Genomic DNA, 27,763 nt, shown 5'->3' on the forward strand with positions numbered 1-27,763 from the left:
TAACTTGAACTAAGAAAATGAAGAAAGGAAGTGAAATATAGTATGTTTCCATCTGCATTCAGACTCCATAAGTTCTTTCTGCGGAGATGGGTGGCATTTTTCATCATGAGTCCTTGAGGTTTGTTTTGGATCACTGTATTGCTAAGCATAGCTAATTCATTCACAATAATTAAACAATATTGCCGTGACTTTTTAAAATGCTCTCTCAATTCACTTTGTATTAGTTCATATAGGTCTTTCCAAGGTCTTTCCATTTCTGATCACATAATAGGAAGGAAATAGAATAGAATGTTAGATCTATATAGCCTTTTCCTCAGAACAAGGCCTGAATAAATAGTCAAAGGGCAGGACTGAATTGTATGTCTACACCCAAAATCTAGCTAGTTGGGATTGAGTGGCTCAACCAGGGCCACACAATTAAGTATCTAAGGCCAGATTTTTAACCCAGGACCTCCTATCCCTCTTACCACTGAACCACCTAGCTGCCCCCATTTCTGTCTTTTTTAAAGCATCTTGTTCAGTGCAACATCTTATAACATCTTTTGTCTTGGGAATTTCCTCTTACCTCTCTTTTTCACTAATAGGCAGTTTCAGAAAGAAACCAGAGAAATGCAAGGAGGGGGTCGTACAGTCACAACAATCTTGTGAGGTGAGTAGTATGTATTTCCATTTTAGAGAGAAGGAAGCTGAGGTTGGGAGTTGTCACTTTGAGGTCACCCAGTTAGTTTGCAGTAGAACACCTAATTCCATCCCAACCTGTTCCTCGGAAATGGCATTCCTGGAGGCTCAAATCACATTTCTTTCTTCCCAATAAATTTAGTACCTTTCTTAAAATCTTTCCCCCGTTTAGCCCCCTTCTCCCTTTGAATACCTTGGTCATTCACTACTTTACCATGTTTTATGACCTCCACCTCTAGCATACCTCCACCATCAACACTCCCTATTACCTTTCCCCAAACAATAGATTTTTCCCACACCCTATCCCCATACTCCACTGAATTGTTCCCAGGTGCTGGAATTCCTAGCTGCTGTTCTATCAGTTTATATCCAACAAAAAGGGTCTAGTTGTGTGATCTTTGGCCAATTACTATATTTCCCTGGGCCTTGGTTTCCTCGATTATAGGATGACTGAGTTGTAGACAGCAATCTCTAAAGCCCATTCGAGTTTTAAGATTGCTTCGATTTCACTTATTGATGCTTTCATGAGGAGCAATCCAAGCCTTTCAGAGGGGCCAAATGGGGTGAGCCTTAAATATCCATTGGCATCCTTTAATTGGGGTTCCTCTTAGCCTGCCTTTCCTGACAGGTGTCCCACATCACTCCCAGACCTCTTCTTTTAAAGAGATGAAATAAGCCAGACCTGGCTAAAATAGGAACAAACTCAATTTCCCAGAAAAAGATGGGAGGGCCATTAGACTAGATTCATCTAGTTGTTTCTTAGCTGTTATGCCATCCATGCCTCAGCCCTTATCTTTAGCTTCCATGGAGCTCTTTTTGCCTTCACCTGCTCCAGACCAGTCATATTATGGTGGGAAGTATGGATGGAGGGATGGGGTCTTAGACACAGGAGTTCTGAATTGTGAGCTCCTCAGAGGTAGAAACTGACTTTCTCCTCTTTTTCGCATCTCCTGGTACCTGGCACATGGCAGGCATTTAATGGCTTATCGACTAACAAACATTTAGCAGTCCCTGGTCTTTGACTCTCCCTATGCCCAACTGGTTTCTGGTATCTCATGTAGGTTCCCAGATCAACCAAGATCCATTTAAGCTACACTTTCTTCACAGGGCTGTAGATGAAGGAGTTTGGGATAAGAAGTCTGTGAATTTATAGGTCCTTGACCACATCCCTCACTCATCCCTCCACCTTTGTTCATCTTGGGGAGGAGCTCTCCCCACCCCAGTAGTGGTGACCTCCAAATGTACATACTTCTCTCCATGCAATGATCCATCCCAAAAACCCAAAGAAAATGGTCCTAGTGAAGTTGAAGCCTTTAAATCCTAAGAAAGTGGTCTGCTGACTTTCACAATGGCTGGGATGTTTTGGGGATTGGAATTATCTTACCCCACTGCCTACAGGGAATTATGGGAAGAGACAACTGTCAGATTATGGAGAGGGCAGCTAAATAGCTTAGTCAATTGAGAACTGGGCCTAGAGATGAGTTTAAATCTGACCTCAGACACTTTCTAGCTGTGTGAACCTGAGCAACTCACTTAATCCCTATTGACTAGCCCTTACTACTTTTCTGCTTTGGAACCAATAAACAGTATTGATTTTAAGTCAGAAAAGAAGGATTAAAAGAAAGGTAGAGGGGTCAGTGGATAGAGCACTGGGTTTGGGCTCAGGAAGAGGAGTTCTGCCTCTCTTGTAACCATCTGCAAGTTATTTAACCCCATTTGCCTCAGTTTCCTCATCTGTGCAATGAAGGGGATTGGACTCAATGGCCTTGAAGGTTCTTCCAAATTGAAATCTATAATCTCTTACCAATGTAGATTGGCATCTTCTCTGCAACTGGCATAGAGTTGCCTAGGGTAAGTGATTGTTCCTCCTTCGTTTTTGGAGACTGGCTCCTCCACTACCTAATCCTTCTCCCTCTCAAATGAGTGCTTCTATCCAATCTCTTATTTCCAAGACCAGAGCCAAGATAGGTGGTCAAAGGACAAAGTTTTCAAAAGAAAAACTGCAAAATATAAAGAACCACATGAAAACGTGTCCTGAGTCACTAATAAGAGAAATGTACATTGACGACTCCGAGGTTTCATCACATTCCATAGAAATTGGCAAAGACGATCAAAAATGGAAAAAGTCATAGTAGGAGAAGGCACGCTCTTACTGGTGGTGGAACTCTGAAGCAGACCAGCTGTTCCAGATGTCAATTTGGAATTCATTTCGAAACTGCATTCCTGGCTTTCCAGACCTTCTCTACCATACCACAGAAATCTATTTATTCATTCAGAGTTCACTCATCCCAAGACTTCTTATTCTGGAAGTACCCTCTGCTCCATGATTTCTCCCAGGACATGCATTTTAAGAAGGATGTTAAGAAGGCCCATCATGTCTTCATTTCTTTCTAGGCTGCACTCCTGACTCTCAAGTATTTCTCTACCATGAGGTACTAACCCTTCCATTCCCCCCTTCCCATCATTAGACTGTAAACTCCTTGAGGGCAAAAACTCTCTCTTCCTGTTTGCATCTGTATTACCACAGCTTAGCCCAGTGCTGGCACGCAAGAAATTTAATAAATGCTTGCTAATTGGATTTTTTTAAAGGAGCTAATCTGTGTATACCTTTGTGCCCAGAGAACTCACTAGTGGATCTATGCCCCAAGAAAGTCAAAGACAGAAACAATGTTCCAATATACACCATAATATTCAAAGCAGCATTGTTGCCCTCTGGAGAGGGCCAGTGTCTATAAACTGGAGCGTAGCTGAACAAACTATGGTCTATGAATGCAATGGAATATTATCGTGCAATAAGAAATAATGAATGTATTCAGAAACATGGGATTTAAGAGAAAACACACCATGACTACAACCATGTAAATGAAGACAGCACTAGAAGGATGGCAGACTTGGAATAACAGAACACCCTGTGAAGGTTCCATGTAACATTAGTAGCTCCTTCACAGGAAAGAAGTGGAGGGCCACTTGGGGAGCCTATCACAGACACTGCCACCACTCCCTTAGATGTTTCTTCATCATTGTTTTTGCCGCAAGGGAGGGTTTGATCTACAGGTACAGATGAAATGACTGTGAGGTAACAATAAACGGTATCGCAGAAACATGAAAAAACCAGAAAAAGGCCTGTAGGATAAAAAATAATTTTATTCCAAAGCTCCTTTAGCCCCTCCTTTCTCTGGGAAGAGAAATAAGGAAGTGGAGAGAAAAATCATTTTCAATTACAGACAACATACACAGAGTTCAAGTAGTCCCTCCAACCCTGACCTGTGCAGTAGGGGCACAATATATGTTCAGTTAAAGTGAATCTCATGGCAGCACCTGAGCCTCCACTCCTCTTCTAGAACAGTAGTAAATAATAGGAGTCTCCAGGCATACAGGCTCTGTTAGGGTAGCTGTCTGGGCCCAGGGTAGAGGGAAGTGTCTATGGGGGACATCAAGATGAGCCTCCAGGGAAACAACCCACTTGGCTCTGATCCACACTCTCCACCTGCCTTTGGAAGAGGAGGATCATTGGATTTCAGAGGCAGAAGGGGCCTTGTCCAAAGCCCTTGTTCTACAGATGAGTAAACAGATGCTGAGAAGCGCCTACATTCACCAAGGGACTACAGGAGAGCCTCCCATCTCCAAGCCCCCGAACCAAGCAATTCCTGAAGTCTGACCTGTACCCACAGCCACAGGTCAGGCTTCTTCCAGAGGGGATTAAAATATCAGTAGTGACCAGAGCTCCTGGATAGTCTGATCACTATTTCAGGTTCCTGTGATGGGGAGGGGAAATGGTTAAAAAAAAAGGCAATTTTTGGTGAGGTACATAAAGGAGGGCAATGGAAATGGGGCTCGAGGCCTATACATTGTCTCAATGGTCTCCTGCCCATCTTCTAACATATATCCAAAGGAAATCAGATCAACACAAATACCACAGACACTTCTGAGCTAGAAAATGTTATGAAAAAAAGGCAACATGCAATGCTTGCTTTGGTGATGGCTGTGTCTGTAGAGGGTGGAAGGAATTCTAGTCCTGCCTCTGACACAGTGAATAGACTTGGAGGTCACTTTCCCTATTTGGACCTGGATACAAATCTGTAAAACAAAACTGATATACTGCTTCCATTCCCATTCATCTCTAAAATGGGGGTGCTATTCTTATTCCTTATCTTCCTGGAAGAAAGCACTGTAAATACTATATTCGTGTGGGTTAATACTCTGGGCTGATTACATCAAAATGGGGACTGGTTGCTGCCACCCCAAAGCCACCATCGGCCCCTGTATCTGAACAGGGTGCCCAAAGTCTGGGCATATTCTAAAAGTCACGGACCTAAAACATTATCCTTTCAGTTTACAGAAGAGGGAACTAAGTCTCAGAAGAGATTGGACAGCATCACAGAGGTGGTCAGTAACATCCTCAATGCATTTGTTGAGTAAGTTAAATGTCCCCATCTCCGTAACAAGTGAAGACCTAGTGCTTCCTCACAAGCACCCTGTGAGGTAAAATGTGCAAAATAAATAAATAGATCAGACGCAGACTTCCCCTTCATCCCCTGCCACCATCAGACTGCGAGCACCTCATTGGCAGTTTTTCATCTTAATAGCCCCAGCTTCCAGCACAGGATTTTGCACAAATGAATCCATGTACAATTCCATCATTAGTTTCAGCCTGCCTGAGCCTTTTGCTATCCTGATTCTATCACCCATTATATTAATTATCCCTCCCTACTTTACATTATCCACAATTGACTGCCTTCATTCAGATAACTGATTAAAAAGTACCAAAATGGGGCTGATGACCAAGACCTGCTTTGGCCCATACATACGCCTCTCCAAGCTGCCACAGATCCATCAATTCCCTTGTGGGTTCAGTATCCAAAAGGTTCAAAAGTAACCCACTTATAGTGTTATCCACTCACCAACTTTGTCTAGTTCACAAATGTACCACCAGAGACCTGTAAGCACTGCTAAAACCCAGGCCGGTGCATAAATTCAGGAATGGAGAGATGAGGCTGGGTTGCCTCTAAAAATAGGGAGCTCTGAGGCTAGGAGTCATCTTTTCACCAAGCCAGGGCTCAAGCACACAGGTCAGTCTCTCCATAACGCTCAGGACAGTGACCTACAATCCCCCCCCCCCCAAGATAGGCTCTTGGGACTCACATAAACTTTTCCCTAAAACTAAGTATGTGTAGGGAGAATGGGAACGACACAACCCTGCTAGGAGAACCCAGCAATTCCCCCTTAAGCCTGAGGTGGCAGCAGGAAAAAGGCCAGCGGGGAAGAGGAGCAAAGATCACACAGCCTCATTCCCCGCACACCTCGCCCAGCCAGGTTATGGGACCCGGAGAGGTAGGAATGCCTGAAACCATTGCCACCACTGGCCTTCACCGCGTCTTCAGGGCCACCCTGTGCCCCCTCACGTCTCACCCAGTCAGATGTGTCTGCACGTCACAGCTCCGGTATTAGGCTGAGGCCAGGGACCCTTCTTTCTCATCTATCTACCCTCAGGGATGGCCATAGGACCTTGTACATGGAGGATATTTAGTCAATGCTCGATTTGCTGGGGTCCATGGATCAGTGGGGCAGCATCCCATCCCTATCGACGCCATCCTCTCTTGCCCTTTCAATTATTTCATTGAGTATATGGGCAGGAGGTTGGGGATGTACAAATGCTGGGCATGGGAGAAAGAGGGGACCTGGAGTCCGACAGCAAAGTGTGGAAGGGCAGATAGGAGAGTGTAAGAGGGAGGAGGGTACATCCACAAGGTGAGCAGCAATACTGGGGCCTTGGCTAGGTAAGGGAAACATACGAAAGCCCAGCAAGAGGTAGACATCAAGGGGGCTAAGAGCACCAAAAGGCTAGAATTGCTGTTTGAGGGAGGGTGTCAGCCACTGCCAGCAGAGGGGGAGGAGTACAGGATTGAAGGTGAAGGGTTAACTGAGATCCCAGAATTCTATTGAACTTGTCTCATGCACAAAGAGTCACCCCCTCCCTCCCACCCCTCACACACACACACACCCCATTCTCCTTCCCCATAGGCACACCCTCTTTCAGAGCTAGCTCCATCTCCCTTTCCCACTAAGCCAGGCCAAATTTTCATCCCTGCTGGAATGTCTTCATTCTATTCGACAGGGCAGCCTCAGTTTATATTTTTCTGACCTTTTAGAAGGAATTCCCCTCCTGTCCTAGGCTGGAAGACACTCTATAGCTCCCTACCAGAGGGGCCTCTAGCATATATTATGCAGCCATTACCCCAGGCTGTCCAATAGCTAGGGCATGGAAGTGTTTGCCATGCAGCTGTCCATTACTGGTCGTCCTTTCCTCTGATCCCTGGCCAGCCAGCTGACCAGTCACCCCACCACCCCATGACCCCCACTCTCAGCTCTTCAATCTGGCAGCAGGTTGTCCAGCTGGACATCATCCAAGCGGTTGGTGGTGATAATGTGTTCCAGCTGCTGGTGGTAACGTGTCAAGTCCTGCATGAAGTGAGGGATTCGTGTCTTTTCCAGCTTTCCATGGGCCTGAAGCTGATTCACGTCCTCATAAGAGACCTGGATGGGGAGGGAGGAGAGGATCATAGGGACCTTGGTCACCCAGGAGGGAAGAGCCAAGAGACTTGCCTCCTGTTGTCTGGCTAGACCATGGCTCATCTAGCATGTGGACCCTCATCCTCTGGTTCTCTGCACTATGATCTAGCAGCTCTCTCTGGTTTGAAGGCCAGTGACACACAGACAAGCTTCAGACATACTCACCAGGCCCACTCGACTGATGCTAGGACTGGTCTGAGTCCTGACCCAGGGATGCCAGGAAAGGAGCTGGACACTGAAAGGCCCCTGGGCTGCCCTGAGGGGAGAAGATGGAGCCCCCTCCCATGGAGCCAGCCTCACCTTGCCCAAAGCGGTCAGCATATGGAAATCAATAGACTGTCGGTGCCGGAGGATGTGGAGGATGCCATCCAAGTACACCTGGTCCTTACTGAAACAGCCTGTAAGGGTGGAAAGAGATTCAGAGATTCCGGTCGTTGAGGGAGCGGAAAAGCACTCAATCCCAGAATCTCAACAGGAAGGAACCTCCGAAGTCTAGTCCAACTCCTATCTGAGCAAAAATCCACTCTCCAATATCCCTGAGAAGGGGCCTTCCAGTCTTTAGCTTGAAGACAGGGTAGACCATGTCTACTTTTGAACAGCCCTCATCATTCAACAGTTTAACCTTTTTTTTTCCTTTTCTTAAAACCCTTACCTTGGAATCTAGGGATCAGTTTCAAGGCAAAAGAGCAGTCAATGCCAAGCAACTAGAGTTAAGTGACTTGTCCAGGGGTCACACATCTAGGAAATGTCAGAGGCCAACTATGAACTCAGGACCTATTTCCAGGTCTGGCTCTCTATTCACTGAGTCATCTAGCTACCTCTTCAGTTTATATTATGATATGAATCGAAATCTGCACACTGCTCCATAGGGCCAAACAGAATTTGTGTGACCCTTCCTCTGTATAACAGGCCTTTAAGCATGGGTAGCTCAGTGATGGAAGTCCTCATGCATCCAAGCAATCTTGACAAGAAAATACAAAGGTCCATAAGGAGGTCAGGCCAATTGATGAGGAGTGGAATGCCCAGGTCACACCCGAGTTTGAAGGCTCTGAGCTTTGGCACTGATACTGCCAGCCCCCAAAATTGGGAGAGGTACACTAGGCATTCTCTGGGGCGCCACCACATGCCCTCTCTTACATTTTTCTCTGGGATAAGGACATAACAGGCTCTTCTTACTCAGGCCCCAACTCCATGTCTTACCATCCCCAAATCTTGGAGGGCTGCGGAGGTGAGAGGCCCATTATGGACCAAAGACCTGACTCATTAGATCCAAAAGGTGCACCACCCACAGCTAACAGACATCCCTGGACTACAGTTGTCCCAGCCAGGGACCGCCCCTGCTTTTGTCATCTCCTCCCTCCCCCTTTCTGTCTCCACCAAGTTTGGGAAAGTCAGGACCCTCCTTGCCTCCAGCTCCTCCCTGCCTGGACCTTTAGGGGAGTCTACCTGACTTGTCAGACCTTGAAGCAGTTACCTCATCCCAGATGGGCCCAGGGTGTCTGAGTTTTAGAATCAGAGGATATCTTGGAGATCACCTCCCCCATGCTACAGTGCACTCCAGGGAGTGCTGCATGGTGCCCACCAGACCCTTACAGTTAGGAAAAGGTGACTTTGCCCTTCTGTGACTCAGGTTAACCCTCTGTAAAATGAGGACAGTGACACCTCTATGGCGTCCTCCCATAATATTTACAAGTCATGAGCTTTCTCTCTCCGCTATAATGATTATTTTATATATGAAGAGACCAGGCCCACAAAGAGTTGCCCAACATCATGTGAGTTAGTAGCAGCAGAGCCAGGACCTAAACCTTGTGTGTGGCATTTTGCCTGGAGGAAAGGTGACTCCAGTCCTATGCAACCTATTTATAAAATGAATTTTGGGAATATGGCCTGCTTGTAACCCGAGGGAAATGGGGGAGGAGGGTGGGAATAGAGATTTGAGAACTGGAGCTTAGAGAATGGGTTCAATAGGGACATAGGGACCCAGGTTTTTGTTTCATCTTTGCTACAAACTCACTGTGTGATCCTGGGCAACTCACTTTTCCTCTGTGAGCCTCAGTTTCCCCATCTGTAAAGGGCCCTTCTGGCTCTCATATTCTATAGTTCTAGAAGCATGAGGTACTTGAGGAACACAGACAGAGGTTCCAGGGAACCTCACCAGGCTTGGAAGTATCTGTCTGGCCACGTTTGGCCCTCACGCAGTACTCCCAGCGCACCGATGTGTCCTGCACATACTGAGCGAGGTCTTGGAAGAGTTGGCGAAAGGACATCAGAGCCGCACGCTGGATAGTATAGTACAGCAGGGCTGCCCGCCATAGGAAGGGCTGTTTTCGGAAAAGCACGCTGTGCAGGCTGGCCAGCCCCTCCTCCGTGGGGTTGGCAGGCCGCAGCCCATACTGCCGCCGGCCATCAGAGGTGCTCCAGGGCTGCTGAGTGTTATTGATAAATCGAAGGTAATGGGTGCCTGCAAGGAGGGAAAAAGGAGGGCTGGGGGCCACAGCCCAAGGAAAGCCCCCTCCCCCGCTTCCCCCAGAAGTAATGCAGACAACAGCCCTCCCTCTGCCAAGCTTCAGCCCCTGCATACCTTCACACTTGCCACACATAAGAAACACTCGCTCACTCATACTCGCATAGATTCACGGACATTTATGCTGGAGAGGCAGTCATGAGCCCAGCACACACTCTGCCAAGCCTTTATGACAAACCCTCCCTCCCTCCCTCCCAGACATGCTCATCCTGCCCCCACCCACTACAGTCTCTCTGCAGACATCTCATGTCCAGAAGGACAGCATTCTTCAAGAGAAGAGACAGAAGGAAAGGAAAAGTGATTAGTGAACCCAGGCAGAGGCCCATCCATCCCCACCCAATTCACAGAAGAAATACTCCTCCTTTCCCACCACTCCACAAAGAAGTTTTGTGTGCATGGCCAGCCTGGCCACGATGGTTCTCACCACAGAGTCATCCCCAGCCCTGACCCTCTGGGAGCTTCCTCCTATATCCTCTGGAGGAGCTTTTTGTGGGGGAGAGGGGAGGGATGGCATGAGAAAACCATGGGTATTCTATAATCAAAAAGGGTTGGGGGCTCTAGCCAGGCAGGTGGGACACCTGGGTTCTCCTCTAGCTCCAGGCCGGATCTCAGTACCCCCTGCCTCCAGCCAAGTGAGATGGGGAAGAAGCCAGAGAAAAAGTTAGTGAGAAGAGGGTAAGGCCCAGAAGGGTGAGAATGGACTGGCAGAGGAGAAAACGGGCCCTTAGGAAGGGCTCTGCCTGCCTACCTCTGTGAGTAAGAGGGATGAGGGAAGCTGTTCATTCCTGGGAGGGACCGTCCTCAGGGAAGGAGGGGAAGAAATAAAGGGAGTGAGATTATTGGGCCACGGCCTACTCCCCCAGATCCCTCCCCCACGATCCCAGTTATACCCAGCCTCTACCCAGCTCCACCTCCCACCAAAGCCTCTGTCTCCATTCCAGGGCTCCCCATCTCCCCATTTCCCCTTTGGGTCTGTTCCCTCTGCCCTCCTCCCCCCTCCCCTGGACCAGTGCAGGCCTTCTCTATCCCCTGACACAGTATTCCTGCTAGCCTGGAGGGTCAGCCCCTCATCCTGACCTATCTCATGTCGCAACATCCCCTCCAGCCAATACTGGCGGGCCCCAGTCAGATTGATAGCCAGCGTAGGGCGGCTGTTCTCCACCATCATCACTGCTTGGGACAGCAGGTCCTCACTCAGCTGCACCACCACCTGAGGGGGGAAGGCAGAGAGGGGCCTAAGCGCTCCCCATGACTCACGGTGAGTAACAAGGATGTGGAGGTAGAGTCCCCGTGGGCCCAATGAGGCTTCCCCACCCAACCTCCGCTCTCTGGGACACCCACATTTTGGATGGATTCGTCCAGTGAGTATCTGGGCCCTCCCGTGGCTCATCCTCCAGCTCACCTCTCCAGAACAACCCTCCTTCTGCATGTATTTCCGGACAATGGACCAGATCTGGCACTTGGTCAGCAGCTGGCCTCCTGTGCTTGCCTCGAATTGCTCATAGGTGCCATACTTCTCCAGGACAGCTTCAATGATCCTCACCGCCTGCCATACACACCCCGCCGCCAGGGGCTGTCACCCTTTTCCTAGCCATGGCCTCGGCCTGGGCTTCCCCCTGGGCCAGAGGGCTGGCAGTCATTCAGCATGAAGCTGAGGGTAAGACAGGGATGAGCAGGGGTAGGGAAGGCTCAGGACAAGGGCTGGACAGGAAAGAAGCTGCTGGGGTTTTGGGGACAGGGGAGAGGCAGAGAGGGGAGACAGAGCAGGAGCTCCTTCCAGCTCCACACAACCCACCACACCGGGGAGAAGGGGCCAGACAAACCAATGGGAAAGGGGGCCGGGACGGGGGCGGGGAGCCCCAGCGGGGCGTCCCTGGCTCCCTGACCTGGGGGATGAACTTGTCCGAGGCCTCATTGTACTTTTCCAACACGGCAGCAGGAATCGGCTCCTCATATTCAAACTGCGGGTTATAGGTGTACCTTGACTGAAAGAACCGGTCTCGCTCTTGCTCCAAGTTGTTGGGTCTTAAGGCCACCAGCAGGCAGGGGCTCTTGCTAATTGCTCGAGCTTCCTCTGCCTTGCTTTTAGCAATATGGGGTAGGGAAGAGGCAGCCCGGAGGTATCCCTTGCTGCTGTACCCTCCAACTGAGCAGGTGCTCTCACTACGCCGAATCCGACCATGACTCAGTGAGGTTGAGGAGAATCGTCTTATTTCAGACTTCGAACTTGTGACCTTGGGGCGGGAAGAGGCCAGGCCAGATGGTTGGGACACAGAGGGTCTGGAGTTTACTGGGACGACTAGGGACGACTTCCGGGAGCTGGGGGCTGACAGGGGTGGCCGGGTAGAGGAGTACAGTCGTGGCCCATTCTGTTTGGAGATCTTCCCCACTCCAGAAACGGTGGCAGGGCTGACAGACAGGGAAGGGGGTGCCTGCTCATAGGCCTGAGTCCCCGAGTCCAGCACCATCCTGCCTTCAGTGAAGGGTCACATCTACGTGTGTGATCCCCCTCTGCCCGTGATCCTGGCCTGTGGGGACACAAAATGACATGAGGCGTATGAGATAAAGAAGGAAAGGCACAGCAGGATCCAGTGTGACATGGTAGGAAAAACACTGGTTATGGAGTCAGGGAATATGATGAAGACGAAAGGAAAGGAGAATCGGGTGTTTATCATGAGAAAAAGAAGGGGGGCAGATTACTGTCAGAAAAGGTGTGAAAGACTCATAAATGAAGATCTAGGCTGGTGTCCTTAGCATACAAAGAGGACTGAGAAACTGAATGTATGGTATTAGCTATAGCATTATCTTTGGTAATAGAAAAATAGAAAAGACATGACAATTTACTGCCCTATTTTATATCAGAATCCCTAGCACCTACATACGGTAGGTATGTAATACATGCTCTTTTGACTTAAAGTAAAAGAAAATACAGTGTAAGAAAGAAAGAATGAGAAAGGAAGTTCAGAAACAATCAATTACTGAAGGATTAAGGCCTAGGATTTTTGTCCCCAGGTGACCTTCCAAGGGAACAACTCCGTCTTCTAGCATTCTCCAGATTTCAAGCTTGAAGTCTGAGTCCTGAAGCCTCTGAAGGAAGACACCCCCCCCCCTTACTTCCCCAACTCCTGCTCAATATCTGTCTCAGTTTCCTCAACTGAAAAACAGGGATGATAATACTAGCACCTACTTCCCAGGGTTGATATGAGGACAAAATGATATATTTGTCAAATTCCTTGGAAAACATGGCACATTATTATTAGTATTATTTGGTGGAGTCTCTCTCCAGAAAGTGTCTTTCTCATTACCACTAATGCAATAGTTCTCATTACTTTATTTGAGAGGAGGGGGTGTCATTAAGTGTGTTAAAGGTCAGATTTTTTTTTTTTTTGTAACTGTAACTGCTGAAGACTTCACCAAATGCATCTTGTCCCTCAGAAAGAAAAGCTGTGAGCAGCTCCTCCTCTGAGCAGTTTCTGCCATCGGGGTTTAGGGGATTGAATCCATGGGACAACTTGGTGCAGAAGGGCTCTGCAGGAGAGGGGGCCTGCAGTGCTGTTCATTCCGTTAATGCCTTACAAAGGTTTCCAAAGTGCTTTCTTCACAACAGCCCTGTGAGCCAGGAAAAGCAAATACAGGATTACTGTGCCCAGTTCAATTAGGACTGATTTTTCAGGACTGAACAAACAGCATAATCATAAATACAACTGTCCCTAACTGGGCCCATATATAACATTGATCTATGGAGATTTAAGACTTTTTCATAGGAGTCACTCTAGAGAATTCTAATAGTGCCTGAAACTTTCATGATATAAACACATAAAGGAAGAAGTTGAAACCATGTAGAACTAAAGTACATGTCATCTCTGTCATCCTGATGTCCTTTCTGCTATTGGCATTATCCTGAAGATGCTTTTAAGCAACAGCTCCAAACTTTAATTCAATAGCAAAAATGTCAATTGGTCCATATGCTCCCCAATTCCTAACTTCCCTATCACTGTCAAGGGTACCACTTCACCATCCTCACAATCATCCAGGCTCACATCCTTGATCTCTCAAAAACTCTCTCACGACCCTGACATCCAACCAGTTATCAAGTCCTGTAGTTTCTATCTTAAAGAGATCTCCTGCACCACCACCCTTTTCTCCTGTTACTGCCAACACCCTCCTCACATCTTGACTATTACCAAAAAGCCTGCTGGTTTGGCTCCCCGCCTTGTTTTCCTCCTTACTACATTCCAGCCTTTGCTCATCTGTCAAACTGATCTTCCTAAGTCCTGTATAGATCTGACCATATCACCCCATATTCCCTATTAAATAAACTCCAGTGGCTCCCTATTACCTCTCAGATCAATTACAAAATCTTCTATTTGGCTTTCAAAGTCCTGGAAAACTTCCTGGCCCCTCTAACCTTTCTAGTCTTTTCACAGCTTACTTCTTTCTGTCTAGTCTACAATTCAGTGACAATGGCCTCCCTGGCTATTCCTCAAACAAGATGCTCCATCACCCAATTCTGAATGTTTTCACTTGGCTGCTCCTCCTGCTTGGAACTCTCAACCCTTCTTATCTTCAACTCCAGGCTGTCTTCGAGTTCCAGCTGAAATCCATCTTCTACAGCAAGTCTTTCTCAATCCTCCTTAAATAGCGCCTTCCTTCTGAAGCTAACCCCAATTTATTCTGTCTTTATCATCTGTACATAAAGTTTGCATATTGTCCCCTCCATTAGACTGTGACCTCAGAGCAGGGGCTGTCCTTTGCTTTTCTATGTCTCTCTGGCTCTAAATATCATGCCTGGCACAGAGTAGGCACCTAATACATAACTGTTTAATGGTTTGCAGAATACTACATGTAAAAGAAGCAAGTTAGCTGCTTGTTCTCCACTCCCCTATATTTCAATCTGAATTTCATGGAACAAGATGAGATGAAGGGTAAAAAAAGAACAATGACAAGCCTAACAGTTGTTATACGATACTTTAAAGGTTTACAAAGTGTTTTCTTTACAAGGACCTAGTGAGGTATGTAATGCAATGATTATGCCCATTTATACATGAATAAATTGATGCTCAGACAAGCTAATAAATGTGTAGCCCTTGGAAAGACCTGGGTTCAAATTTGGTCTCAGACACTTCCTGGCTATGTGACTCTAGGCAAGTCATTTAACCCTGTTTGCCTAACCCTTATCCTTCTGTCTTAGAGTTACTAAGGCAGAAAATAAGCATTTAAAACTATATACATGTACACACTTATTACCCAGGATAAATGTCAGAACAAGGACTAAAATTCCCACCTTTTGGGTCTATCAGAGCTTCTACTACTACCATATAACATTAGTATCCTGTAGTCATGACCATAACTCAAGCATGATTTAATATTGGAAAGTTCCTTGTGATAAACTAATGCAACTTTTTCCCTTTACAGAGGATGGAATGGAAACCTAGAGAGGATTCTGACTTGCCCACAGTCCCACAACTAGTAAGGAGATAGGATTGAGGCAGCTAGTGGTACAGTGGAACGTTTAACCTCTGACTCAGTTTCTTCAACTATAAAATGAGGTTAATAAGAGTGCCTATTTCCCAGGGTGGTTGTGAGGATCAAATGAGATAATATTGGTAAAGTGCTTAGCACACTGCTTGGCACAGAGTAGGCACTATATAAATGCTAATTATTATTATCATTATCATCTCAGGTCTTCTGACACCAAATATCTAAGACCTTACAGGTATTCTTGAGCCCAGGTGCAAGTTAGGGGAAAGGGTTTCATCAGCCTTTCAAGGTTGGGAGAAGTACTATTCAGAAAGATAGGAATCATCATGGAAGGAGATGGATGAGAATGGGTCCAAGTCCCCAGGGAACAGAGGGAGAGGCAGCTAGGTTGTTCAATGGATAGGATCAAGCCTGGAATTGGGAGGTCCTGGTTAAAATTTGACCCCAGATACTTTCTAGTTGTGCAACCCTGGGTAAATCACTTAACCCCAACTGCTTAGTCCTTACTACTCTTCTGCCTTGGAACCAATACTTCCTAAAAATTATAAGACAGAAAGCAAGGGTTTAAAAAAAAGGGTATGAAGGAAAGGATCCCCTCATAACTTTCCAATATTTCTAAGAATTAGCAAAAGTCTCTACTCCCTTGTCTATTGAAAAAGTCCTCAGTGTTTGTATTAAAGTCACCAAAGAGATTTACAACTGACCTCTCCCAACCCAAGAAGACCCGAAAGCCCATTGGCAGACTATGTCCTGCCCAAAGAGGAAAATGAGCTAGAATAGATAACTTCTGGAGGGGCCAAATAATCTTAATATCTGGAGATTTTAAAAAAACTGGCTGAGGGCCAACTTTGAGGCCAAAGTTTCCCTGGTAACTTCCTTTCCTCCCCATCTCTCTGGGGTTCAGTTCCCTACTTGTAAAATGAGAAAGCTAAAATAGATGATCCCTATGGTATCTCCCAAATCGAAATTCTATAACCTATACTTTCTGTAGCACCCAGTGTGTGGCACATGGTAACATTAAAAAATGTTTATTGAATGGAATTCTTAAAGGGGGATTCTCCAAACCCTTTTATTCACACATCCCTACAGTATGCCCAGTTTAGATGTTTAGAGATCAAGAAACACAGTTCCCAGAGGGCATTCTGTGATCCAAGAGGTTTTTAATGACAGAATTCTGGATTTTATTATGCTGATTCAGGAAAACTGGCAGCTGTTAGAAAAAGGAGTCCATAAATCCCCAGAACCCAACAGCTCAGCTCCTCTCCAGATCTTGAGTCAAGATTTCATCAAATTAGGAAATGGAGCTAGGGTTTGGAGAGCAGAAGGATGTGTTCTGAGCAACCCAGAAGTCAGAGGCCCAGATAGTATCCCAAGATTTCTACAAAAAGGACATCATGCACTAAATGCATCTTATCTCTTGATTTCTCTGACATTGCAGTTTCTTGGTCTTCATTTGATCTTTCCTGACTCTATCTCTATTTATTTTAGTGTCTCTCTGAAGAAAACAAATGATCTCACTGATGTTCTTCCTAGTCACCTTGCTATCACTTCCCAATGAAAAATTTGGCAAGGCAAAACCTCACTTTCTTCTTCCCAATTCCTTTATTTCTCCACATGCCTTCCCACACAGAACTTAACCACTCATGTGGCTCAGAACTAGCACTCTTTTCTATACAAATAGAAGACTCTCATCCTAACACTCAAGCTCTGCTCAACTGGTATTCAACTACAAGCTTTAGCATTAGAAGGGCCTACTGGCATAGTGCTCTTAATAATCGCCCAGTCCAATCTTCTTATTTGACAGATGAGGAAACTGAAGCCCAGAGAAGGAAAATAATTAGTAATTTAGCCAAGTGTGCACAGTAATAGTTAGGCACCAAACTGGAATCATATAGTTCCCTAAATCCAGTGTCTTTGTGTGTGTATTCTGTTCTGGCACATCCCTTCTTTCCCAACTAAGAACCTCTTTATCCTACTCTCCATTGTGTTTTCCTATTTTAAAAGTTATACAAAAGCATTTAATAGTCATTGAAACTATGAGGATGTCTCTTCCCATTTTTGTATTTTACCTTTTGTTAATAAAAAGAAGGGATATACTTTGACTTCAACACTGTCCATCGCATAATAATAGTTAATATTTATGTAGGAACTAATGTGCCAGGCTCCATCCTGAGCAATTTATAAATGTTATCTCATTTGATTCTCACAACTCTGGGAGGTAGGTGTTCCCTGTTTTACAGAAGAGGGAAAATAAGGCAGAGATTAAGTGACTTACCAAAAATCACACATAGCTAGGATCTGAGGCCAGATTTCCACTACTGACAATTATTTTATTGGATAACTGGTAATCTATCTCTTTTCAATGCACTTTGATATGGTATATTATTAATAGTTTAATTAAAACACGGTCTTCAAGGAATGCATACAATATAGTTGAAAAGCTAAGCTGTACATGTCAATAAATAAATAAGTATATATAATAATATATAAGCCATATATAGTTAACATTTTGGAATGGCTCTTGCCTTTACATGCATTTATCTGTGTACGTATCCCAGACTCGGGGCTTTAGAACTGGAAAGGTCCTGTGGGAAAGGACTAGAACTTCCTCATTTTACAAAACGGAAACCGCAGCCCCAAATCACAAAGCTAGTAAAGAGAAGACCCAGGATTCAAAGACGCTCCCCCCAAATTCATCACCAGGGCTCTTTACACTACATCAAGGGGCTGGCCTCCAGTCCCACCTCTCCCATGAAGGCTTCATTTAACTGTCCTCTTCCATGACAACCAACATATAAAGGTCCTCTAAACTGTGCCAGTTCACTAGACGGGAAGCCTCCTGCGGGCAGGCTTCTGCCCGATTTCCCAGCGTGACCCTGGCCCCCGACCCCAGCAGACCCATTATTCTATGGTCCCCCTAGGTAGTAAGTTAAATGGGGTGGGAAGGTTAGCGTAAAAGAAAAGCTGGGCTCGATGACGAGGGGGCGCGATGTTGACCAATGGGAGCTGGGGAAGGTGAGAGGCGAGGCAACAAGGGAAAATAGCCCTGAGCCAATAAGGAACCGAGAATCCTGAGTGGGCGGGGCTCCAGGCCGAGTGGTGGCCGGGGAGCTCACAAAGAGAGCGCCCGTCGGTACCCAATAATGGGGACAGCTCCGGCTAATAAATAGAAAGGGGTGGGTAAGGGCCCCGTGCCGAAGGAAGTGGACGGGAGAGTAGGGGTGTCAGGGGACGCGTACTCTCCGTCAGCCCCTGCCTGCCCCGAAACCCGCCCTACCAGTCCCGCCCCGCCCCACCTGTCAGTGCCGCCTGGCTCAGTCTACCTCCGTTGCCTCGGGTCCGCACTGCAGTCGCGAGCCGGCCTCCCGCCCGGAGCCCGACGCTGGCACGCATGCACGCACGCTACGTGCTCGCGTCAACTTCGCGGCTGCGCGAAAAGCGTGGGATTCCTCCGGGACTTCTTGGGGGCGAGGGCTGGGATACAGGAGGGAGTAGAGGAGCCAGCATGCCCCAGGCTCCACCCACCGCGGAGCTTCCTCGAATTGAACGGGCTCGCATATCTACCGCGCTGGCCTCGCGAGTTGGTGCAAACGGTCTGAACAGGATTGGCGAATGCGTCGACTCCATCCCTACCCAACCCGACCCTTTTGCCGATGATCCCGCCCTTAGACGCATTTAGCCCCGCCCCCTCATTAGGAGATAGATAGCTCCGTCCCCATCCTGGTATCTCTGGCTTTGGCAACCCGGCATGGGATGCTGCAGTTGACTGGAGCTGAACGAGGATTGAGTTAGAAGAGCTGTCTGGCTCCCTCCCTTGTACAGACTCAGCCGCGGCGACCCGGGGCTTTTATTAGAAGGGATCCATCCCTGCTTCCCACTCAGGAGCAAGACCCCGCGGGGAAGCAGAAGACCAGCGTAGGCGAGGGCACCGGCACAAGGCTGAAGAGTGGCCGGTGGCCTTCGGGCGGTGGCGGAGGAGGAGGGTTGGCCTGCATTGTCTCCAAAACTGCCTGGCGCTGTTCCCGGGACACGTCTCCACGCACATCCAGGAGTGCCCCGATATGCTCTTCGCTGAAAGAGGTGGGAAGATGGGCAGGGTACATCCTCTCCTTTTACATGAGGGTAGCCCTCCCCTCCCCTTCCAAGCCAAAGTAAGGTCTTTTTACCTCACGTCGGGGAATTTGTGCAAGAAGCTGGATACCTCAAGGCTGAGCAGTCCTGGGTCCTGGAGGCGAAACAGCTCCTGCAGTGCACCCAGGACTGCTCCAGTCTGCACGTTCTCCTCTAGTTCCTAGAACAAATGATGGACACAGCCTGTTGGGGTTGGGTATCAGCAGAGAATTCGAGGCTCCAAGGAGGAATTTTGAGGCACCCCTAACTTCTGGCGTTGTGGTCCTAAGCTGCCCTCAGTGAGGTGCTCTCATCTCTCACCAAGCCAAGGAAGAGCTCCCTGAGCTGGGCTGAGTCCTGCAACATGCGCTCTGACGCCTGGATCCTCTCCGACAAATTCCGGCACACAAGTTTTCCTTGCATCAAGCCCCGAAGATACTCCAGCACCACAGCGCGCTCACTCTCCGATAACAACATCTTTGAGTCCCCAGAGAAAGGGATGGATGTTTAGTTTGAGAATAATAGCGGTCCCTCAATCCCCTTCGGCTCTAATTCGATCCAACCCCTCCTAGCTCATACACATCCTCGCATATGGATATGAGGAAGGAAATGGGGGAAAGGAACCCGAGAGACTGGGTTTGGGGTAGCATGGAATCACAGACAGGATTTGGAGCTGGAAAGAACCTTAGAATCTGGTTCTCATTTTACATATGGGAAAAGTGAGGTTTGTATAGGTTAACCACTTGCTTAAGAGATGAACAGCTAATATGTCGCACCTGAGCCATGGGACTCCGGACTCTGGAGAACCGTGAGCAGAAGCTGGCTGTCTGCTCACACACTTTGTCCAGCATCACCAGGCTGGATAGCCACTGTCGAGAGGGCAAGGCAACGAAGAGGGGCTGAGAGCAGAGGAGCAAAGTTAGGTCCTATACTGTACCCAACTCGGGCCCTAGAGGGGTGGGGAGCAAGGGAGTAGCGGTATGGCTCTGGGCCCAGACCTGTAGCTCCTCCAGCAGAGCATCCAAGATCAGTCTGCAGATCTTCTTCTTGAGGTCTCCAAGGGCTGATTCGATGGTGGCTGAGACCCCTGTGGGGGTGGACACCCCGGCAGGCTGTAAGAGGGAAACTGAAGAACTACATGGTGGGAGAGGGCAGAAACAAAGTAGGAGAGAGGCTGAGGATTGATTTAAGGATTATTCATCCTTACATAGCCTGATTACAGTAGAAAGTACACTGAATTGAGAATTGGAATTTAAATTCTAGCTCTACCAACTCTATGAGTATCCTTGTATAAGTACTTTACAACTTGGGCTGTTCCCTATAAATCACAAAGTAGGGCTTGAATTATCATTTTCAGTTACTTAGCATATATTTTATTTCTCTGGGTACATGTTTATTCCTTCACTAGAATGGATGCTTCTTGAGGAGAGGAACCATGCATTAATATTTTTTCTTGGTATCCCTATTACCAAATGCAGGGACTGGCTCATGGAGCTATGTTTACTAAATGTTGTTGGATGGACTAATCTCCAAGCTCCTTCCCAACTCATCTCTTTCCTCATCTATAAAATGAAAACAAGGAACCGATAAATGGCAATTTATAATGGCTCAGTTTGGAGAAGACAGATCCTGGGTTCAAATTTGGCCTCAGACACTTCTTATATGTGACCCTGGGCAAGTCACTTAACCCCAATTGTCTAGCTCTTACTGCTCAGTATCAATTATTTGGTAAGGGTTTAAAAACAAAAATGAAAATGATAGTTACTTGATCACCCATTTCAAAGGGTTGTGAGAAAGAATATGCTTTCTAGCTTGATACCCAGATCAAGGAAGAATAAGAATGCCTTATTAAGAAGGAATTAACAGGCCCAGTCCTAAAAGCTGAAACTGACATTAATCCAAATCCTGCATTTTGCAGATGAGGAAACAGGACCAGGTAAGTAATATAATTTTTCCAAGATCACACAACTAGTTAGTGGCTGAATGCAATTCAAACCCAGTGCCCCTGACTCCAAAATCCAGTGCTTTTACCTCCAGAACCTTTGAAACTGAAACTTCTTAAAGAGATTTTATAGCAAATTGCCTTACAGAGCACATTCTCTCCAGTAGAATGAAAGGCCCCTGAGAACAGAGACCTTTTTTGTTTTGGTTATCTCAGAGTCTAGCACAAAGAAGGCATTTAGTATAAATTACATGTGCTGGCTTGAATTAACCTCAGTCACAACTAGGCAAAAGATTACCACCTTAGATGTCTAGATCCTCTCTTGTCCCTAGTCCCATGGCCTTAGCACACTCCTGGTGGCCCTGTTTTCTGAGAGTTCCTCCATCTTTCTGTGCAGAGAGTACCTTAAAGCAGTGTAGTGATTGAGACAGACCAGCAGGTAGGGCACGTAGTGACGGGGCTTAGACACATCCTTCAGGTGCTCTTGAGAGAAATGTTCCAGTGCCTCCAGGAGGCTGTGATCAGGAAGAATGGGTGAGCAGGACCAGCACCATGGCTTCCATTCCTAGCCAGTCAAACTTTGGGGACAGGAGGGCTGAGAGAGGAGGATAGGGCACAGGGGAGCCAGGAAAAGGCAGAGACCAGTGGCTTAGCTAGCACCATCCTTTATGCAGGAGCCCCATCGCCATTTGGGCTAAGCCCCACCTCCCATTTTTCACCCCACTGCCTCTCATTAGGGATCCCTGGGCTCTAAGCAAATATAAGGGCCTGCTTGCATCATTGCCATCTGGTCTGTCTTAACCCTTCATTTTACAAATGAGGAAACCAATTGGTCCAGGGAGATTTAAATGACCTTCCCAAGGTCACATAGGTTGTAAGTATCCCTCAGAGGTGGGATCTGGCCAGAGGCAGTACTCTTCCCTCCTGGGTCACATCACCTCCTTTGTTCTTTGCCTCAGAGTGCCCTCACCCTTGACATTTTGGAAATGCCTATGGTGGATTCTATACTAGCAGTCAGGGGGATCATACAGATTGTATATGTCACTGGGGGAGTGGGAGGGTGTAGAACAGACCTTCTCAGGAAGATGCCCAGCTCCCTTAGGGCCATGCCATGTATTCTCTCCTGCAAAGAAGAGCTGATCATGGTTGTCACCCGGATATTCTCATCTAGGATCTGGAGGTGAGGATGGGGAAGAAAGGCCCAGGGTAGCACACTGTTAGCCAGTATTTCAAAGCACAAATACTTGGCATTTTCCTCTACCTCAAACAATTCTCTTCTCTTTCCCCCAATCCATGTCCTCTACCACACACATACGCACATACCTGTAAAACAACAGCAGGCAAGGAAGAATGATAGAAACCTTCAGGATCCATGTCAGGCTCCTGCTCTCGGAACCATTCAGCCACCTCTCCATCTAGGGCCTTCTGCAGCCATTCTGCTATGCTTATCTAGGTGGGGGCCATCAAAAGAACAAAGAAAAGGCAGAAAAAAAGTGCAATAAAGAGGATTTAGGGTGTACATATACACGTAAACCCCCATTCCCTCTATGAGGAAATATTTCAGAAAGAAAAAGACCAGACCAATTTCCCAAGAATTAGGACAGTGAGATGATGGAGTGGATAGAGCACAGGACCTGTAGTCAGGAAGACTCATTTTCATGAGTTCAAATCCAGCCTCAGACACTTATTGGCTATGGGACCCTATATGTGACCATATTTATAAGATTATGTCATATAACCCCATTTGCCTCCGTTTCCTGATCTATCAAGTGAGTTGGAAAAGGGAATGGCAAACCACTCCAGTATTTTTGCCAAGAAAACCCCAAAGGGAGTGACAAAGAGTTAGACACAACTGAACAACAGCAACAAGCAAGGTGAGTTCTCCCAAAGTAGAATGGATTGAGCCAGAGCAAGTGGGTTCCCCCTTTCTAGAGGTCTTCAGGCAGAGGCTGGATGACCACTTGGAGATAATATATGCAGAATATTTCTGTAGGTTAAGATTAGACTAGCCAATGGTATGAAACTCGGATAGAAATGGGGGCCCCAAAATCACACACACAGAAGGATGCTTGTGGCAGCATTTTGACTTAGAAAACCATGTGTTAAAATGATCTGCATTTTATAGTATTTATTTTGTTAAAATGCTTCCCAATTAGATTTTCTTGTGGTTCCCCCATCCCGCCTCAAACACTTCCCAGCTGTGTGACCCTGGACAAATCACACTGCCTAGCCCTTATTACTCTTCTGCCTTAGAATCAAAGGGGTTTAAAAAAAAAGAATTGGCAGTATTGAGAGAAGAGTGCTAAGGGCTAGGCAACTGGGATTAAACAGCTTGCCTAGGGTCACATAGCTAGGAAGATTTAAGACTAGGATATGAATCTAGGATTTCTTATGTTTAGGCCCAGCTCTTAATCAGTGAGCCTCCTAACTGACACAGTTATTCCCATTTTAAAAATTAGAAAACTGAGGCTCAGAAAAGGAAGAGGAGTCAACCTGTCCCAGGTCACGCAGCTAGTGATGTGACAGCTGAAAACTAAGCTGAAAACTTCAAACCCTGGCTTCTGAACTCAAAAGCTCACATTCTTTTTGGTTCTCCAGCTTGCTTTCTGAAACACTAGCATGTGACCTTTTTGGTAGTCTCCTTCCATCGTGTAATCTAGCTGGATTGTCCCCAAGAAGACATTTTTCTAAAACATTTTGCTAGAATTCAAAGAAAAGAAGGCCAAAGAAATATTTAGCAGCAGCAAGTCTCCCCTACTGTATTGAGTCAGGAAATTTCTCTTTTGTCTGGGGATTCTATTTCTTCAAACCCTCACCTTGATCTTTTCCGTGTAAGTGCTCTCTAGCTGCTCCACAGCCTCCAGGGAGAGCAAAGGTTGGAGGTCCGAGATGTCAGCCTCAGGACTGAGGTCAGGATGACCCATCATCTCTGGGCTGAGGGAAATCAGAAAAAGGACAGCCGTGAAGAAACTTGGGGTTCCTTCCCTCCCTTCTCATCTCCTCAACCTTGCTAGGACTTGCCCTCCCCACCCTCTGTGTCCCCCTGCCTCGCCTCTCCCCCCTTGGCCTGGCACTGACCCTACCCTGGGTAGATATGCAGAGCCCAGTGCAACAAGGTGAAGATGTCCTGGGTGCCCAGGTCTTCGCAGTCCATAAGTTTCTGCAGGTGTTGGCAGAGGCCTTGGTGCAGGGTGTGGGCCCACAGTTTCACCACATCGTAATCTACGGGGCAGCAGGGTGCCACCAGGGACTCAGCCAGGGCAAGTTCAGCAGGCAGAGCTTCTCGAAGGGCGGCCAGGTGTCCGGCCAGGCCGGAGGGAGTAGGGGCCAGCCCCTCAAAGTAGGCTTCCTCTAGGGCCCTCCGCAGGGCCCCAAGGCAGCGCTGGCGCCAGGCCCGGGGTCGCCCAGGGCATGAGGCCTGGAGCTGAATATCCCTCTGCTCCTCAAGTTCAGCCACCCGCACTGCAGCTACTAGCAGGGCTGGATCATCTCGTGCCAACTGCCGAGCTGAACCTACTGCCTTCCCCACAGCTAGGCCTAGCTCCTCCCCAAGATGTGTCAGACCCTCAAAGAGGGGCAGCTCAGGTCCTCCAAGCAGGTCTAACACCTCATCCCGTAACTGCTCCAGCTCCCGTAGGACCCCATAGGCCTCCAGAAATCCATGGCCCTGGATCAGGGCCTGGGTTCTAGCCACTGCCTCAGGTACTGTGAATAGAAAAGCAGGAAGCAAGAGATTAGGGGAAAAGTTGAAAGGGAGCTCCAGAAACACGGTGGACCTCTAGACCTGTTCTGAACCATCTACGGGACTTTGGGGGAATTTATATCACTTCTATCTGTGCTTATTTTTCTCAAGTGTAAAATTCAGTCTAGCAAACACTTGTTAACGTCTCTATGGGTGCAGCTAGGTGGATCAGTGGTCAGACTGCAAGGCCTGGAGTGGGGAAAACCTGGGCTCCAATCTGACCTCAGATACTTCTCCTTGTGTGACTCTGGGTGAGTCACAAGCCCATCTGCTTAGCCCCTGCCTTTCTGTCTCAGAGTTGTTACAGAAAGTAAGTGTATAGTTAGAATCTGCTCCCCAGGACGCCAATTCCCAGCATCCCACTTTCATTCTCACAGTAGGTCCTTAGTGTTGGAGATAAAGTTTGTGTGTGACCTCGCCCTTCTCTTGGTGCCAACGCATCTGGGGAAGCCTCTCTTTACTCGGGCTTTTACTCTTGTCTTTTTAGTTCTACTTCAAGTGACTGTTAATAAATCTTATAAAATATAATGCTTGGAGCTATTGGTTATTAATTTTAATCTTACATGAGGACTAAAAAAAACTATGCAGAAAACAAAAAGGATGATTTAACCTTTAGGGTTCTTCCAACTTTACAGCCAATTTACAATGCCATTTTGAGGCTCAGTGATACTTTCTAACAGCCCAGAGTCCTCTTCCCTGGTTCAGGTTAGCTCTGGAAAACCAACTGATTGGGCTCTAGGAATGTGCAAGTGGCCTAACTGGGGTTGGAGCTCAAGGACAGCATGGTCTAATAGAAAGAATATTCAATCTGGGCTCAGAAGATCTGGATTGGCATCCGAACTCTGCTATCATTTAACCTCTCTTCCTCTCTTAATCTCTAACTTCCTTTTCTGTTCAAATAAGGGTGTTGGACCAGAAGAACTCTAAAGTCTCTTCCATGTCAGCCTGGGGGCATTATGCCACCCCTTCCTGTCTACTCACCTGCCCGGAGTTGGGGCAGTAAGAGTGTCACGGCCTGCAGTTGTCCGTGCTGATCAGCCAGCTCCCGGAGAGGCTCTAGGGTGTGGGCAGCCTCAGCCTGGCTCCTGAGTTCCCCCTGGGCCTCAGCCAGGGCCTCCCGAGCCTCCTGGACCTCCTTCAGTGCCAGGCTTAGCTGTTCAAGGCCTGTTTGCACATTCTCCAAGTATGACTGTATCGTAGACTGTGGGGAGAGAGCTTGTGGGGGTCAGTGGCAGGTGGGGGAGAGATGGAGGGGGCAGAGAAGAGAAGGTGATTCTGTTAGAGGTAGGGCACAGTCCTTTGGCAGAATTGTGGGAGCCCTGGGACAGAAGGGGAATGATTGGACCCAGGGATGCATGGATAATGACTTTTAGGGAGTCCAACTCAAGTCTCTCCCTACCCCACACCTTGATTCGGGACTCGATGGAACACATTCTCTGGGCTTCCCGACTTCGGTACTGGTCCAGCCTGGTCAGCTGCTCAGGTCGGTAGAAGATGCCCGAGGCCCATTTCAGGGCTGCCCCTCGGGCCAGCCTTTCGGCCTTCTCTAGTTCTGGCCACTCAGACTCTGCTTAGGTGGATGGAAATGGGGAAGGGGGATGGGGAGGACAGGAAGAGTGATCAGCCACAGCTGCTTCCCATTCCCTTGTCCCTGACAGGAAGTCACTGGCTCCTGGCTCCTGGAAGCTGAGGCCCTGACCTGGTCTGAGTGATTCTTCTAACCACTCCTAGTTTCCCCTAATGCTGAGAAGGGAGTCTGGTCTCTATACTCTCTAAATCTTTTAATACCATATTGTTATGAACCATAACAGAAACCAAACTATCATAGTATTTAGGACTAAAAGGTTACTTAGTTCAGCCCTTTCTTTTACAGATGAGAAACTGAGGCCTCAAGAAGTCAAATAAAGCACTTGCCCTAGGTCACATAGCTAGTCAGTAGCATGGCCTCTAAAAGCCCCAATTCTCTGACTCTAGAGCCCATCCTCCATCCACTGGCCTTTGCCGCTTCTATTGGGTGGTTAGTGGCTAATTCCCAATCTCTGGGAAAACAACCTCAATACCTGCTCTCTGCTACCCACCAAGGCTGGCTCCAGGTGTTTGGAGCTTCTCTCTGAGGTCATCCATCTATCCATCCATCCCAGAGTGACCCCCAGAGAGGTCGGCCCATTACCTTGGGGGGCTCCAGATTTCTGCTCCTCCTCAGTATCCATGCCCATAGCTCAGGCAGTAGTGAAGGTGGGAGCTAGCCCTGGGATTGGAATTGAGCCTAGATGTTGGGGGCTGGGAAGATGGTTCAAGCTTGATTATGGAAATTCAGCTCAGCTTAAAAGCCAAAGCTGATTCTTCTCTAGGCAGGCTCCTCTGGGGCAGCTCAGTTCCTGCCCAGCCTATTCAGGATATGGGAGGGAGGAGTATGTGCTGGGGGGGTGGGGGTAGAGGAGGGACTGAACATGGAAGGGTGGACACTAGAGCTTCTGGGAAATGCCCTGTGGATGATCCATATCATCTAGATATACGAGGGGGGGGGGGGGGGCTCTGAGTGGCAGCTCTAGACTGGTATCTCACCATGAAGTAAGGGCCTAGCATAACACTTGTGCCAAATATAGTCACATCTAACAGTCTATTATGCCTGGAAAGAAGCAGCATCATGGCCAGTTAGGGTTCTCCGTGGCCATCAAAATCTGGCTGACTCCCTTTTTTTTTTTAACCCTTACCT

At 47.6% G+C, this 27,763-nt stretch overlaps 2 protein-coding genes across 8 annotated transcripts; both read right to left on the reverse strand.

Moving 5' to 3' along the window:
• Positions 1-3,804: 3,804 nt before the first annotated feature.
• Positions 3,805-18,681, reverse strand: MATCAP1 (microtubule associated tyrosine carboxypeptidase 1). Of its 6 annotated transcripts, none has more exons than XM_001372610.4 (7): positions 18,550-18,681; positions 11,659-12,300; positions 11,175-11,318; positions 10,850-10,982; positions 9,404-9,709; positions 7,549-7,646; positions 3,805-7,212 (listed from the first exon to the last, which is right to left on the reverse strand). In XM_001372610.4, the coding sequence occupies exons 2-7, from the start codon at positions 12,238-12,240 to the stop codon at positions 7,048-7,050; spliced, it is 1,428 nt and encodes a 475-aa protein (XP_001372647.1). In that variant the 5' UTR covers positions 12,241-12,300; positions 18,550-18,681; the 3' UTR covers positions 3,805-7,047. The 6 variants fall into 6 exon arrangements, with proteins under 6 accessions (XP_001372647.1, XP_056659984.1, XP_007477203.1 ...); XM_056804006.1 differs by having other exon boundaries at positions 18,577-18,663; XM_007477141.3 differs by having other exon boundaries at positions 3,805-7,646.
• EXOC3L1 (exocyst complex component 3 like 1) lies at positions 17,563-27,422 on the reverse strand. 2 transcript variants are annotated; one of them, XM_001372647.5, is made up of 13 exons: positions 27,218-27,422; positions 26,454-26,614; positions 26,029-26,248; positions 24,389-25,010; positions 24,122-24,239; positions 22,629-22,754; positions 22,379-22,479; positions 21,710-21,820; positions 20,362-20,497; positions 20,140-20,262; positions 19,685-19,840; positions 19,420-19,544; positions 18,877-19,324 (listed from the first exon to the last, which is right to left on the reverse strand). In XM_001372647.5, the coding sequence occupies exons 1-13, from the start codon at positions 27,261-27,263 to the stop codon at positions 19,132-19,134; spliced, it is 2,238 nt and encodes a 745-aa protein (XP_001372684.4). In that variant the 5' UTR covers positions 27,264-27,422; the 3' UTR covers positions 18,877-19,131. The 2 variants fall into 2 exon arrangements, with proteins under 2 accessions (XP_056659835.1, XP_001372684.4); XM_056803857.1 differs by lacking the exon at positions 19,685-19,840 and having other exon boundaries at positions 17,563-19,324.
• Between the last annotated feature and the right edge of the window lie 341 nt (positions 27,423-27,763).

The sequence above is a fragment of the Monodelphis domestica genome, chromosome 1 (genome assembly GCF_027887165.1).
Source record: "Monodelphis domestica isolate mMonDom1 chromosome 1, mMonDom1.pri, whole genome shotgun sequence".
NCBI classification, from domain to species: Eukaryota; Metazoa; Chordata; class Mammalia; order Didelphimorphia; family Didelphidae; genus Monodelphis; species Monodelphis domestica.

Bases quoted from the DNA above. Each gene is read 5' to 3' on its own strand.
- EXOC3L1 (XM_001372647.5), bottom strand. From the start codon at position 27,263: ATGGGCATGGATACTGAGGAGGAGCAGAAATCTGGAGCCCCCCAAG. The intron at 20,498-21,709 runs GTACTCTCTGCA...CCCACCATGTAG, and splicing joins AATCACTACACTGCTTTAAG to TTCTTCAGTTTCCCTCTTAC. The intron at 19,545-19,684 runs GTGAGAGATGAG...CATTTGTTCTAG, and splicing joins GGGAGCTCTTCCTTGGCTTG to GAACTAGAGGAGAACGTGCA.
- MATCAP1 (XM_007477141.3), bottom strand. From the start codon at position 12,240: ATGGTGCTGGACTCGGGGACTCAGGCCTATGAGCAGGCACCCCCTTCC. The intron at 10,983-11,174 runs GTGAGCTGGAGG...TTCCCCCCTCAG, and splicing joins AGGAGGGTTGTTCTGGAGAG to GTGGTGGTGCAGCTGAGTGA. The intron at 7,647-9,403 runs GTGAGGTTCCCT...CCACCCTTACAG, and splicing joins GACAGATACTTCCAAGCCTG to GCTGTTTCAGTAAGGACCAG.